The sequence below is a fragment of the Oncorhynchus mykiss genome, chromosome 3 (assembly GCF_013265735.2).
Source record: "Oncorhynchus mykiss isolate Arlee chromosome 3, USDA_OmykA_1.1, whole genome shotgun sequence".
NCBI classification, from domain to species: Eukaryota; Metazoa; Chordata; class Actinopteri; order Salmoniformes; family Salmonidae; genus Oncorhynchus; species Oncorhynchus mykiss.
Window position 1 is genome coordinate 66,145,172 of NC_048567.1, and position 16,248 is coordinate 66,161,419.

Consider the following 16,248-nt stretch of genomic DNA (forward strand, 5'->3'; position numbering starts at 1 on the left):
AATCCATAAAAGGATCAAAACATTGCCCATACAACCAACCCTCTCTCTCTTTCTCTCCCCCTCGTTCCCTCTCTTTTAAATATTCCCCCTCTCCAAGATTTCTCACACTGGTATATAGTGATGCGTGATTTACAACTTTATAAACATTTAACGATGCTTGGGCTCGTTTAAGAATGTTGGAGCGGCTCTATAACAATGTTGTTTTGATTTGGATTCCAAAATGTAACTGAGTGTAAAGCTGGAGTGGAGTGTTAAAGTCAGATTTGAACGTGCAGGGTCCTGGGCAGCTAGGGGTGTTGTGCCACTAATGTGGAAGGGCCTTTTTGTCACGTATTATCAAGGTGGGTGGAATCAGGCGCAGAGAGCAGGTTTCAGTGATTCGACAGTTTATTCTCCAGCGCACAAAAACACGGTCAACCCAACATACAGGGTGAAACAATCCCGCACAAAACAAGGGCGGGACAACCTACTACATATAAGGACGTTAATTAAACTAAAATACACACAGGTGAACCTAATAAGACAAAACCAACAGACAAATGAAAAAGGGATCGGTGGTGGCTAGTAGGACGGTGACGACGACCGCCGAGCACCGCCCGAACAGGCAGGAGAGCCAACTTCGGCGGAAGTCGTGACACTTTTATTGTCCACACCCCACCCTTATAAACACAGTATAAACTGTGCTTCACACACATTTAATGTTTTTATCCAGAAAGTCCAAGTAGACAGACAAAAAGGTACCCACACACGCAACGTAACTAAAATAAACACACAGACAGAGAGCTCATAGTCTGTCAAACATACAGTACCAGTCAAAAGTATGGACACACCTACTCATTCATGGGTTTTTACTATTTTATACATTGTAGAATAACAGTGATGACATCAAAACTATGAAATAACACATATGGAATCATGTAGTAACCAAAAAAGTGTTCAACAAATCAAAATATATTTTATATTTGAGATTCTTCAAAGTAGCCACCCTTTGCCTTGATGACAGCTTTGCACACTCTTGGCATTCTCTCAACCAGCTTCATAAGGTAGTCATGGAATGCATTTCAATGAACAAGTGCTCAAATAACCAAAGAGAAACAATAGTCCATCATTACTTTAAGACATGAGAATAAGTTCATTAGAGTTACCAGCCTCAGCAATTGCAGCCCAAATAAATGCTTCACAGAGTTCAAGTAACAGACACATCTCAACATCAATTGTTCAGAGGAGACTGCGTGAATCAGGCCTTCATGGACAAATTGCTGCAAAGAAACCACTACTGAAGGACACAAATAATAATAAGAGACTTGCTTGGGCCAAGAAACACGAGCAATGGACATTATTTTGATTTGTTGAACACTTTTTTGGTTACTATATGTGTTATTTCATAGTTTTGATGACTTCAATATTACTCTGCAATGTAGAAAATAGTAACTATAAAGAAAAACCCTTGAATGAGTAGGTGTGTCCAAACTTTTGACTGGTACTGTACATAGACACACGGTATGTAACATACAGTGGCAAGAAAAAGTATGTGAACCCTTTGGAAATACATGGATTTCTGCATAAACTGGTCATAAAATTTGATCTGACCTTCATCTAGGTCACAACATTAGACAAACACAGTCTGCTTAAACTAGTAACACACAAACAATTATACATTTTCATGTATTTATTGAACACACTGTGTAAACATTCACAGTGCAGGGTGGGAAAAGTATGTGAACCCTTGGATTTAATAACTGGTTGACCCTTCTTTGGCAACAATAACCTCAACCAAACGTTTTCTGTAGTTGTGGGTCAGACCTGCACAACGGTCAAGAGGAATTTTGGACCATTCCTCTTTACAAAACTGTTTCAGTTCAGCAATATTCTTGGGATGTCTGGTGTAAACTGTTCTCTTGAGGTCATGTCACAGCATCTCAATCGGGTTGAGGTCAGGACTCTGACTGGGCCACTCCAGAAGGTGTATTTTCTTCTGTTGAAGCCATTCTGTTGTTGATTTACTTCTGTGTTTTGGGTCGTTGTCCTGTTGCATCATCCAACTTCTGTTGAGCTTCAATTCGTGGACAAATTGCATTCTCCTGCAAAATGTCTTGATAAACTTGGGAATTCATTTTTCTGTCGAAGATAGAAAGCTGTCCAGGCCTAGAGGCAGCAAAGCCGCCCCAAACCATGATGCTCCGTCCACCGTACTTTACAGTTGGGATGAGGTTTTGATGTTGGTGTGCTATGCCTTTTTTTCTACATTGTTCCTTCCAAACAACTCAACTGGAGTTTCATCTGTCCACATAATATTTTGCCAGTAGTACTGTGGAACATCCAGGTGCACTTTTGCAAACTTCAGACGTGCAGCAATGTTTTTTTTGGACAGCAGGGGCTTCTTCCGTGGTGTCCTCCCATGAACACCATTTTTGTTTAGTGTTTTACATATCGTAGACTGATGTTAGCATGTTCCAGAGATTTCTGTAAGTCTTTAGCTGACACTCTAGGATTCTTCTTAACCTCATTGAGCATTCTGCATTCTGCGCTGTGCTCGTGCAGTCATCTTTGCAGGACTGTCACTCCTAGGGATAGTAGCAACAGTGCTGAACTTTCTCAATTTATAGACAATTTGTCTTACCATGGACTGATGAACATCAAGGCTTTTAGAGATACTTTTGTAACCCTTTCCAGCTTTATGCAAGTCTTCTGAGGTCTTCTGAGATCTCTTTTGTTTGAGGCATGGATCACATCAGGCAATGCTTCTTGTGAATAGCAAACTGAAATTTTGTGAGTGTTTTTTATAGGGCATGGCAGCTGTAACCAATTTTTCCAATCTCGTCTCATTGATTGGACTCCATGTTAGCTGAGTCCTGACTCCAATCCTGACTCCAATTCATTAGCCTAGGGGTTCACATACTTTGTCCGACCTACACCGTGAATATTTAAGTTATGTATTCAATATAGACAAGAAAAATACAATAATTTTTGTGTTATTAGTTTAAGAACACAATGTTTGTCTATTGAAGTGACTTAGATGAAGATCAGATCAAGTTTGATGACCAATTTATGCAGAAATCCAAATAATTCCAAAGGGTTCACAATACTTATTTCATACTTTTTTACATTTTTTTTTTCCTTTGGAAATAATTCCAAAGGACTCACAGCTACTTAACATGATATACCAAGTCTCAGAAATATGGTTTCACTAAGCACACACAAACACTTTTTCTTTCTCTGTCTCTCTCTAGCTCTCTCTCTCTCTCCAGACAGACTGCCCCATCTCCACCCCATTAGACTCAGACCCCTCTCTAGTCACGTCTCTTTCTGAATCAATGCCTCTTTCTCTCTCTCTCTCTCTCTCTATCTCTCACACACTACCATTCTCTCTCTTTTTCCCTTCCTCTGCTCTCTCCAAACACCATTAAGTCTTCATCTCTCTCCCCCTCTCTCTCCCTCTCGTTGTGTCTTATTGAGCAGTAGGCCCTACTTCATAATAGAATAATGTCTTTAATGTTGGACTAACCCCCCCCCCCCTCCCCCCCCCCCCCTCTCCCTCTCTCTCTCCCTATAGAGCCAGGTCAGAAGTCTGTTAAGAGGAAGAGGTTGTTGATAAACTGGGCCTTCTGGAGGGGGTCCGGTAGCCAACTGGACGGTGTCCCCCTGTCCCCCACCTCCCTGTCCCCCACCCCGGGACGCCTGTTCGGACGGTCTCTCAGTTCCGTCTGCCGCCCTGACCACACCCTGCCCAAACCTGTCATGGACATGCTGGTGTTTCTGTACCAGGAGGGTCCCTACACCAGGGGTATATTCCGTCGCTCTGCAGGGGCCAAAGCCTGCAGAGAGCTGAGAGACAGACTGGACAATGGGACAGAGGACACACACACACTCACACATGAGTCTGTGTTCGTCACCGCCGCAGTCTTCAAGGTAGGACAGAATGCAAGCAAGCACACACACACACACCAGGGTCCTTTTGTATTAATCAGAGTTTAAAGGGTTTAGCCAGGCTTGTCAGATCAGATAAAATGGGACATGAGAGAGAGGAGGTTTGAAGGATCTGTTTCATCCTGCTTCAACACATTAGAATAATTCACAGCACAGAGCTAACACAGCTGTAGACACACATATTCACCCCCATGTCCAGTGTGTGTGTGTGTGTGTGTGCGTGTGTGTGTGTGTGTGTGTGTGTGTGTGTGTGTGTGTGTGTGTGTGTGTGTGTGTGTGTGTGAAATCATAGAAAGTCTTAGACAGACAGAAAGTAGTGAAGTGATTGGAGTGGAAGACAAAGCTTAGGTAGAAAAACACACTCAATTCAAAGCACATGTTGGGAGGCTTTACTGGAAACCTATAGCTGTATTTAATCAGACAGAACAGGACACACACACACACACACACACAGAACACATTCTGCTGTTCAGTTAGGCATATTACTATATTACTATACCCAATCCTAGCCAACAAACTGAAAACAACTGAGCTGACAAACAAACAATGTTGAGTGTAAAAGGATAGATTGCTTCAGTAAAACACGTGGCTGTGCCATCTCTCAACTACTCTAAAATATTACTGCATAATAGTTGAGTTGCACAGATTCTTTCATAGCATTCTGTTCTACTTTATGTGCCATATTATCAGGATTCATATAATCTCTACAGAAAAGAAGCATACAGTTGAAGTCAGAAGTTTACATACACCTTAGGCCAATACATTTAAACTCAGTTCTTCACAATTCCTGACATTTAATCCTAGTAAAAATGACCTGTCTTAGGTCAGTTAGATCACCACTTTATTTTAAGAATGTGAAATGTCAGAATAATAGTAGAGAGAATGATTTATTTCAGCTTTTATTTCTTTCATCACATTCCCAGTGGGTCAGAAGTTTACATACACTCAAATAATATTTGATTGGCATTGCCTTTAAATTGTTTAACTTGGGTCAAACATTTCGGGTAGCCTTCCACAAGCTTACCACAATAAGCTGGGTGAATTTTGGCCCATTCCTCCTGACAGAGCTGGTGTAACTGAGACAGGTTTGTAGGCATTCTTGCTCACACACACTTTTTCAGTTCTGCCTACACATTTTCTATAGGATTGAGGTTAGGGCTTTGTGATGGCCACTCCAATACCTTGACTTTGTTGTCCTTAAGCCATTTTGCCACAACTTTGGAAGTATGCTTGAGGTCATTGTCCATTTGGAAGACCCATTTGTGACCAAGCTTTAACTTCCTAACTGATGTCTTGAGATGTTGCTTCAATATATTCACATACGTTTTTAAGGGGTGTTCTAACCTAAATTGTGTCCCTGTGGTTGTGTCCCCCAACAGGACTTCCTGCGGAACGTTCCAGGCAGTCTGCTTTGTGTGGATCTGTATGAGCAGTGGATTGGAGTGATGGAGAGAGAGGAGGAAGAGGAGAAATGGATAGCCATCCATAGGTACTGACACTCCCCGTAACGCACCTTCACAAACACATAGGAAAAACAAAGATCACCCTCATCATTCTCTGCCCACTATTTAAATCTTTGTCTGACACATCCAGTCTTACCAGATGTTGTCAATGTTGTGTTTTCATCACTGATTTTTTTGTCATCGTCCCCCACCTCAGGTTAGTCCATCTTCTGCCCAGTGAAAACCTGTTGCTTCTCAGACACGTGGTTGCCGTGCTCCACTGTATCCAAGGAAATGCAGAAGACAACCAGATGAATGCCTTCAATCTGTCTGTGTGCATCGCTCCCAGCATGCTGTGGACACCAGCCCCCTGTAGCCCACGGGGAGAGGGGGAGGCCACCAAGAAGGTGAGAATGGACCCAAACCTCAAACTTTTTTGTAGATTTCCCTCTCTGCTAAAAAACCTTTTCATTTATTTGATTTACTTTCATGTCTTATCAATCACATAATTCTACCACACAGTGTATGTGTGTTACTACATCATACTCTTGCCTATATTAAGTATTAATGTCAATGGGAAATTTGGGTGAGAGTGAGTTGTTCACGTGTACTTCCAGTTACATTTCCAGTTAAGAACAAGGGTCCCATACATATGTCCATACATACATACATACATACATACATTGCACCTCTGCTGTTTTCAACCAAGATCTCAGCGATCACTGCCTCATTGCCTGCATCCGTAATGGGTCAGTGGTCAAACGACCTGCACTCATCACTGTCAAACGCTCCCTGAAACACTTCAGCAAGCAGGCCTTTCTAATCGACCTGCCCCGGGTATCCTGTAAGGATATTGACCTGTTTTTTTTTTAAATGCCTTCCTCACCATCTTAAATAAGCATGCCCCATTCAAGAAATTTAGAACCAGGAACAGATATAGCCCTTGGTTCTCTCCAGACCTGACTGCCCTTAACCAACACAAAAAACATAATGTGGTGTTCTGCATTAGCATCGAACAGCCCCCGTGTTGTGCAACTTTCAGGGAAGTTAGAAACCAATATACACAGGCAGTTAGAAAAGCCAAGGCTAGCTTTTTCAAGCAGAAATTTGCTTCCTGCAACACAAACTCAAAAAAGTTATGGGTCACTGTAATGTCCATGGAGAATAAGAGCACCTCCTCCCAGCTGCCCACTGCACTGAGGCTAGGAAACTCTGTTACAACCGACAAATCCACTATAATTGAGAATTTCAATAAGCATTTCTCTACCGCTGGCCATGCTTTCCAGCTGGCAACCCCTACCCCAGTCAACTGAGGAGACTCTGTCCATAGGACAACAATCAGTCATATATTGCACAAATCTGGCATTTATGGAATAGTGGCAAGAAGAAAGCCATTTCTTAAAGATATCAATTAAAAGTGTTGTTTAAAGTTTGCCACAAGCCACCTGGGAGACACACCAAACATGTGGAAGAAGGTGCTCTGGTCAGATGAAACCAAAATGGAACTTTTTGGCAACAATGCAAAACGTTATGTTTGGCGTAAAAGCAACACAGCTCATCACCCTGAACACACCATCCCCACTGTCAAACATGGTGGTGGCAGCATCATGGTTTGGGCCTGCTTTTCTTCAGCAGGGACAGGGAAGATGGTTAAAATTGATGGGAAGATGGATGGAGCCAAATACAGGACCATTCTGGAAGAAAACCTGATGGAGTCTGCAAAAGACCTGAGACTGGGAGGGAGATTTGTCTTCCAACAAGACAATGATCCAAAACATAAAGCAAAATCCACAATGGAATGGTTAAAAAAGAAACATATCCAGGTGTTAGAATGGCCAAATGGTCAAAGTCCAGACCTGAATCCAATCGAGAATCTGTGGAAAGAACTGAAAACTGCTGTTCACAAATGCTCTCCATCCAACCTCACTGAGCTCGAGGAATGGGAAAAAAATTCAGTCTCTCGATGTGCAAAGCTGATAGAGACATACCCCAAGCGACTTACAGCTGTAATCGCAGCAAAAGGTGGCGCTACAAAGTATTAACTTAAGGGGGCTGAATAATTTTGCACGCCCAATTTTTCAGTTTTTGATTTGTTAAAAAAGTTTGAAATATCCAATAAATGTCGTTCCACTTCATGATTGTGTCCCACTTGTTGTTGATTCTTCACAAAAAAATACAGTTTTATATCTTTATGTTTGAAGCCTGAAATATGGCAAAAGGTCGCAAAGTTCAAGGGGGCCGAATACTTTCGCAAGGCACTGTGCTCCTCTGATAGAGTTCAGTGTGACAAATTCAAGGGCCTGTTGTCCGGACCTCTGGCAGTCTCTATGGGGGTGCCTACAGGGTTCAATTCTCAGGCCGACTCTCTTCTCTGTATACATCAATGATGTCGCTCTTGCTGCTGGTGATTCTCTAATCCACCTCTACGCAGACGACACCATTCTGTATACTTCTGGCCCTTCTTTATACACGGTGTTAACTAACCTCCTAATGAGCTTCAATGCCATACAACTCTCCTTCCGTGGCCTCCAACTGCTCTTAAACACAAATAAAACTAAATGCATGCTATTCAACCGATCATTGCCCGCACCTGCCCGCCCATCCAGCATCACTACTCTGGACGGCTCTGACTTAGAATACGTGGATAACTACAAATACCTAGGTGTTTGACTAGACTGTAAACTCTCCTTCTAGACTCACATTAAGCATCTCCAATCAAAAATTGAATCTAGAATTGGCTTCCTATTTCACAACAAAGCTTCCTTCACTCATGCTGCCAAACATATCCTCGTAAAACTGACCATCCTACCGATCCTTGACTTTGGCGATGTCATCTATATAATAGCCTCCAATACTCTACTCGGTAAACTGGATGTAGTCTATCACAGTGCCATCCATTTTGTCACCAAAGCCCCATATACTACCCACCACTGCGACCTGTACGCTCTCGTTGGCTGGCCCTCGCTTCATACTCGTCGCCAAACCCACTGGCTCCAGGTCATCTACAAGACCCTGCTAGGTAAAGTCCCCCCTTATCTCAGCTCGCTAGTCACCATAGCAACACCCACCTGTAGCACGCGCTCCAGCAGATATATCTCTCTGGTCACCCCCAAAACCAATTCCTCATTTGGCCGCCTTTCCTTCCAGTTCTCTGCTGCCAATGACTGGAATTAACTACAAAAATCTCTGAAACTGGAAACACTTATCTCCCTCACTAGCTTTAAGCACCAGCTGTCAGAGCAGCTCACAGATTACTGCACCTGTACATAGCCCATCTATAATTTAGCCCAAACAACTACCTCTTCCCCTACTGTATTTATTTACTTATTTTGCTCCTTTGCACCAAAATATTTCTATTTCTACTTTTCACATTCTTCCACTGCAAATCTACCATTCCAGTGTTTTACTTGCTATATTGTATTTACTTCGCCACCATGGCCTTTTTTTGCCTTTACCTCCCTTATCTCACCTAATTTGCTCACATTGTATATTGACTTGTTTTTCTATTGTATTATTGACTGTATGTTTGTTTTACTCCATGTGTAACTCTGTGTTGTTGTATGTGTCGAACTGCTTTGCTTTATCTTGGCTAGGTCGCAATTGTTGATGAGAACTTGTTCTCAACTTGCCTACCTGGTTACATAAAGGTGAAATAAAAAAAATAAAAAATTAAAATACATACATTACCGTTCAGAAGTTTGGGGTCACTTAGAAATGTCTGTTTTTGAAAGAAAAACACATTTTCTATCCATTAAAATAACATCAAATTGATCAGAAATACAGTGTAGACATTGTTAATGTTGTAAATGACTATTGTAGAATGGAATTTCTACATAGGCGTACAGAGGCCCATTATCAGCAACCATCACTCCTGTGTTCCAATGGCATCTTGTGCTAGCTAATCCAAGTTTATCGTTTTAAAAGGCTAATTGATCATTAAAAAACTTTTGCAATTATGTTAGCACAGCTGAAAACTGTTATTCTGATTAAAGAATCAAGAAAACTGGCCTTCTTTAGATTAGTTGAGTATCTGGAGCATCAGCATTTGTGGGTTTGATTACAGGCTCAAAATGGCCAGAAACAAATAACTTTCTTCTAAAACTTCTAACAGTCTATTCTTGATCTGAGAAATGAATGCTATTCCATGCGAGAAATTGCCAAGAAACTGAAAAGTTCGTACAACGCTGTGTACTACTCCCTTCACAGAACAGAAAGAGGAGTGGGAGGCCCCGTGCACAACTGAACAAGAGGACAAGTACATTAGAGTGTCTAGTTTGAGAAACAGACACCTCACAAGTCCTCAACTGGCAGCTTCATTAAATAGTACCCTCAAAACACCAGTCTCAACGTCAACAGTGAAGAGGCAACTCTGGGATGCTGGCCTTCTAGGCAGAGTTGCAAAGAAAAAGCCATATCTCAGACTGGCCAATAAAAATAAAAGATTAAGATTGGAAAAAGAACACAGACACTGGACAGAGGAAGTGTCACGGCTGTTGAAAGAAGAGGACCAAGGTGCAGCGTGGTGAGCGTACATATTCCTTTATTTATATGACGCCGACAAAAACAATAAACAATCCAAAATAGTGCAAACAAACAAAGACAACTACCCACAAAGACAGGTGGGAAAAAGGGCTGCCTAAGTATGGTTCCCAATCAGAGACAACGATAGACAGCTGTCCCTGATTGAGAACCATACCCGGCCAAAACAAAGAAATACAAAACATAGAAAAATGAACATAGAATGCCCACCCAAATCACACCCTGACCAAACCAAAATAGAGACATAAAAAGCTCTCTAAGGTCAGGGCGTGACAGGAAAATTGGAAAAAAGTGTTATGGACAGACAAACCTAAGTTTGAGGTGTTCGGATCACATAGAAGAACATTCGTGAGACACAGAAAAAATTAAAAGATGCTGTAGGAGTGCTTGACGCCATCTGTCAAGCATTGTGGAGGCAATGTGATGGTCTGGGTGTGCTTTGGTGATGGTAAAGTGTGAGATTTGTACAGGGTAAAAGGGATCTTGAAAAGGGAAGGCTATCACTCCATTTTGCAACGCCATGCCATACCCTACCCTCTGAACGGCACATAATTGGAGCCAATTTCCTCCTACAACAGGATAATGACCCAAAGCACAGCTTCAAACTATGCAAAAACTATTTAAGTAAGAAGCAATCAGCTGTTATTCTGTTTTTAATGGAGTGTCCAGCACAGTCACCAGATCTCAACACTATTGTGTTGTTGTAGGAGCAGCTTAACCGTATGGTACATAAGAACTGCCCATCAATCCAACTTGTGGGAGGTGCTTCAGGAAGCATGGGGTGAAATCTCTTCAGAATACCTCAACAAATTGACGACTAGAATGCCAAAGGTCTGCAGGGCTGTAATTGCTGCAAATGGAGGATTCTTTGACGAAGCAAAGTTTGAAGGACACAATTATTATATCAGTGAAAAATCATTATTTATAACCTTGTCAACATCTTGACTATATTTCCTATTCATTTTGCAACTAATTTCATTTACGTTTTCATGAAAAACAAGGACATTTCTAAGTGACCCCAAACTTTTGAACGGTAGTGTAATGTACGCCTAAAGGTTTGGAGTGCTGAGGCTAAGGGCCAGGACATGGTGTAAAGGAAAGTTATACTGTTGCTGCTACTGTAGCTGTCAGACCAAGCAGGATGTCCAATGGAAGAACAAACAGCAGTGTGGAGTTAGAGAGTGTGTCAACCTCCTGCTAGGAGCCTCAGGCTGGGCTATACTATGTATGTTTCCTCTTTAAACCTGGACTGACCTACTTACACCCTCATTTTACATTGATTTAGTCACCGGTTTTCAATATCTGTACTGACACACACAAGCACATATGTTTGAGATCTCTATCCTTGCAGTCACGGTGACACAAAACAAGTGTGAAATCTATCCACTGACATAAAAGCTTGACATTTTACGCTAAGTTACTCACACAGAGTAAGAATTGACACACCGGTTCACAGTACTTGTAACGAGTGCACTGGGAGTTGGGAAGCTCAAGTTCAGGGAGTGCATAATTGAATAAACAAATGAACGAAAGACGAACAACACACAGACAGGAAACTGAAACAGCAATAATGAAGCATGGGGATTGAACCAATGGGAGTGACATATTCTGACATATTCTGAGTAGGTAATCAGGGAAGTGATGGAGTCCAGGTGAGTCTAATGACGCGCAGGTGCGTTTAACGATGGTAAACAGGTGTGCGCCATAACGAGCAGCCTGGTGACCTAGAGGCCAGAGATGGAGCACACATGACAGTACTACCTTTACCACTAGACTGTGTCCAACACATAACAGTACTAACCCTACCACTAGACTGTGTCCAACACATGACAGTACTAACCCTACCACTAGACTGTGTCCAACACATGACAGTACTAACCCTACCACTAGACTGTCCAACACATGACAGTACTAACCCTACCACTAGACTGTCCAACACATGACAGTACTAACCCTACCACTAGACTGTGTCCAACACATGACAGTACTAACCCTACCACTAGACTGTGTCCAACACATGACAGTACTAACCCTACCACTAGACTGTGTCCAACACATGACAGTACTAACCCTACCACTAGACTGTGTCCAAAACATGCTAGTCCTGAAATTATTCAATATGTCACGAGTGGCCCCAGATGTATTGTAAGGTTAATAATAAACAAGAATAAGTCATCACGTCTATAATACTCTCTGAATTACGGTCGATTTTGGACACATTGTTGTTGGACAACACTCTATCTGGTTGTTTCCCGATCTTTCTCAATCTGTGTCAAATGTGTGTTTTTTTTGGTGAGGCTTGGGCCTTTTGAGGTTCACTGGGAAAAAATCCAAAGCATTTCCTACAGATTCCTGAGGACGAGTGTGTTTTGACAAACCCACCGCTTTAAACACTCCTCTCTGTCTTTACACACAGGCGCAAACTCGCACGGACACTTACGCATGGACACACACACACACACACACACACACACACACACACACACACACACACACACACACACACACACACACACACACACGGAGACACTCATGCTCTCTCTAGCACACACTCTCTCTCACACACAACACACACTTCTTTCTGTTTGTTTGTATGTGTGGCCCACTGGCTCCAAGGCCTCTGAAGGGGGAAAATGTGAGATTTTGAAATTCCCCTGGTCGATCGCGGTCTCACAAGGAGCCAAGTCAAAGTGGGCTGGCGTGGGTCTGGTCTCTAATGGCACTGGGCAGTCTGGAACACTCCCCTCCGCTCCCCTCCGCTCTCCTCCGCTCCCCTCCCCTTCCCTCCGCTCTCCTCCGCTCTCAGATTTTCCCCCACTTCACTTCCGCTCCCTTCTCCATCACTCCACGGTTATCATTTAGATGTTTGTGGCTCCTACAGACATGTTAGTCTCTGAGTAGCTTGAGTAAATGTTTGTCAGAAAAGTTTGCACAATAAATACGCATGCTATCGTACCTTACCTCAGAAAAAGCCCCCCTACTTCTTCACCAATGACAACAGGTTCTGGATTAATGATTGAGTTTCTAGATCTTATCTCAGTGAGTTTGATTGGCACACCCCATGATAGACATAACCAGGCTTAATACAGGGAGGGACAGAAGGAGAGCGAGAGAGAAGACAGTTTAGCCGTATTCCCTTGCTGGAGTTCTGTTGTGTTAGACTAGCCTGTGAAATTCAAAGCCATGCTCTATCAGTCCATTCACTCCCGTAGCCCTCTGAACAGAGGCGTATAAAACAGGCTGACATATTGTGAAAACCATGACACAGTCTACCCGGGAAACTACCTGTGAAATAACCTACAGTATAAATTGCAGTCTGTGCCCTGATCTGGGACCAGTCATGAACTTGTGTGACTGTGTAACAACGTCTATGATCTGTTTCCAGGTCTGCGAGCTGGTACGGTTACTGATTGAGAACTGCAGGAAGGTCCTGGGAGATGATGTCACCTCTCTGTTTGGTGCATTCCCTCAGAAGAGCAACAGCAGCGACCATGGATCAGGTAAACAAAGTCTCCATTTATTTACTGAAGAAATAACATCTACATCCAAATGATGTTGTACAGTGCTCTAAACAAATGCTGTTAGTTTTGGTGGCAGAAAACTTGATAAGATAAAGTTGGATAGGAACAGAAAAGACAGGGAGAAAAGAGATGCCTCATAGAGGTGGAGTGAGGAAGAGAGAGGTCACAAACCAAGCAGAACTGAAACAACACAGAGGTGGTTTAATTTGACACAGCTCTTCACAAGGGTCAAAAAAGTCACGAGTGTGTGTGTATGTGTGTCGACAGCAAGACAGTGGTTCTGTGTATTGGAGCCCTTATCATCGTTAAAAAGCATATTAAACCTGACTAGCTGCAGTGTGTGTGTGTGTGTGTGTGTGTGTGTGTGTGTGTGTGTGTGTGTGTGTGTGTGTGTCCAAGTTGAGTGTTTTCTCAGACGTGGCCTCTCCATAAGCTTGTGTCTCGGTGAGGTTTCTTGATAGGGGTCAATATGCTGACCTCAGTCACTTCAGTGATTAGTACACTCTCAGTGACTCATTAACACACCAGCCAATTTCCTCCTTCTCCCCTAAACCACCTAAACCAACCTCTTTGAATGGCAGCTGTATGCTAGGGACCATTACAGCACTTTATGCTTAGTTTTCAAACCCTGTGTCTATCTAACGAAATGGAGGTTTGTTCAAACTCAAACTCCCCCTTCTCTCTTTCCCTCTCTCTCTCCCTCCATAGATGTGTCATCTTTCCAGATGAATGACTCATCCTACGACAGCCTGGAGAACGAGTTAAACGAAGACCCAGAGTCGCCCTTCCAGGAGTCCCTCCCTCTGAGAGACAAGGCCATGCCAGACAGCCACAGCAGAGACTCTGTCATCACGCTGAGTGACTGTGATCCAGACCCTGACCCTGACCCTGAGACTGACCTCCTACATCTCCCTCCACTGCCCAGACCCAGGAAGTTCACCTCCGCCATACGCCAACCACAGCCACGTCAGTCCTTTGTCCAATCACATGGCCCTCGGAGGTTACGACGCAGCTCGGAGCCCGCCCTTGGACACACCCCCGGAGCTCTGATTGTCCAATCAGATAAGCACAGTTTGGCATCACGTAAAGCGAGCTACGATGCGGCGATGGAGGGAGAGGAAGAAGAGGGGGAGGAAGGGGAAGATGAAGTGTTTCTGAAGCAGGGGCTCAGGGCTCTGCAGCTGAAAGACATTGTAGTCACAGGTGGAGAAAGAGGAGGGGTTGGAACTCTAGAGCGGAGGACGCTGAAGCACGCCCCGCCCCCTCCTTTACGATTGGATGCAAGCTGCTCCAGCCTGTCGTCCCCAGCGACCTCCCCCACAGGCTCCTCCCTCAGCTCCCTAGACTCCGCCTTCTCCCAGTATTCCACAGACTATGTCACCAGCACCGGCTTCCATTTGGCTGAGCCTTCCCCCCACTCCCCACTCTCACCCCGCTTCCCCCTCTCACACCTCTTCCCCCTCTCACCCCGCTTACCCCGCTCCCCCCAGGGCTCACCCCCCAAGAGAGACACAGTGGACTGGATCCAAAGCCACCCCCCCCACTCCTCCCGGACCCCGTCCACCCACCACGGCCTGCACCCCAACACTTGGTTCAAGAGGGACCGACGGCTGTCGCTTCGGCAACCTGACAACGGACACCTGGAGGAGGAAGTGGGGGAGGGGGAAGGGGTTAGCCCCCCAATATCCCCAGAGGTTAAAGGTGTAGAGGTGACCACCAAGAGGAGGTCCAGTAGCCCTCCATCCTACCAGCAGGCTATCCTACAGCTACAGGGGAGTAGGTCTCCCTTCTACAGAGGCACAGAGAAACCCCTCACCATAAGGGAGCTACGGTTGCTGCACGACCAGTCCTGCAAAGTCACCCACAGACCCCCCACAGGAAGTGACGTCACCCAGCAGCCTACTGGAATAGGATGTGAGGTCACCCAGCCCCCCCAGGGTGTGTTCTATGGACAGAGTAGCTCAACACTTACCCTCCAAAGGCATAAGTCTCATTCCCTCACCCCGGCCATGGAGGCCAGCCGCAAGGTCCTCACCATGCCTCGCAGAGCCTCCGAGCCCTCATGCCTGACAGATGCAGCCTCTAGCCTTACCCTGGAGAGGCCCAGGGTCAAGTCCCGGACCCACAGGGTCAAAGATCAGCAGCTCCCTGAGAGTGGACTTAGAGTCTCTGACGTGGAGCCACAGCGGAACGGAGCAGGCCCAAACTCAGAGCCAGGGATCTGCCTATCACCCTCCACCACGCGGGCAGTGAGGGACTACTTTTCCTCACAGGGGCGGGTGGATGCAGACGCATGCCTGGGTAGGAGTCAAGAGGTGGCTCTGGCCCTCGTCCAGGGGAAGAGGGAGTGGCAGAGCAGGAAGTGTAGTGACCTGTGTGTTGACGACTTTGACCAAATGTTCTTTGCAGAAGAGTCCTACGTTTAATACATCCAAGAGGATTTTAAGAGTGTCTGTTTATATGGTATTGTTGTTGGTGTTTATATTGTCATATATGTACAGTCATAGTAGATGTTTGGTTGTGCTTGAGCTCTGTTTCCGCATGTCTGTCAACAATAGGTAGAGCTCTATATTTATGTTGATATGATGCTTTGTTATAGTGTTATACGACCTGAAAGAAATCATATGTGTATTTTTGTACATGATGCCAATCCTGCTGCTGTCCTATAGAGTATATTTGCTACAGAACACACCGTTTGAATATCTGATGTCTAATGCTTATGAAAATTAATTAAAACGATTATAACAAAACATTGCTCTTGTGAAAGTATCTTTATGTATCAACGGGAGTATTCATTTCTCTTTATTAAAAAGGCAACA

The 16,248-nt window shown here is 44.1% G+C and overlaps 1 protein-coding gene across 3 annotated transcripts in view; it reads left to right on the top strand.

Annotated features, from left to right (window-relative positions):
• The window catches only part of LOC110504495 (rho GTPase-activating protein 20), a 53,553-nt gene extending 37,305 nt beyond the window's left edge, over positions 1 to 16,248 (top strand). For all 3 annotated transcript variants that reach the window (XM_036974984.1, XM_036974982.1, XM_036974983.1), the window contains exons 10-14: positions 3,554 to 3,909; positions 5,307 to 5,416; positions 5,587 to 5,776; positions 13,294 to 13,408; positions 14,138 to 16,248. In XM_036974984.1, the coding sequence (XP_036830879.1) occupies positions 3,554 to 3,909; positions 5,307 to 5,416; positions 5,587 to 5,776; positions 13,294 to 13,408; positions 14,138 to 15,855 (2,489 nt within the window). In that variant the 3' untranslated portion in view covers positions 15,856 to 16,248. The remainder of the gene's footprint in view (positions 1 to 3,553; positions 3,910 to 5,306; positions 5,417 to 5,586; positions 5,777 to 13,293; positions 13,409 to 14,137) is intronic.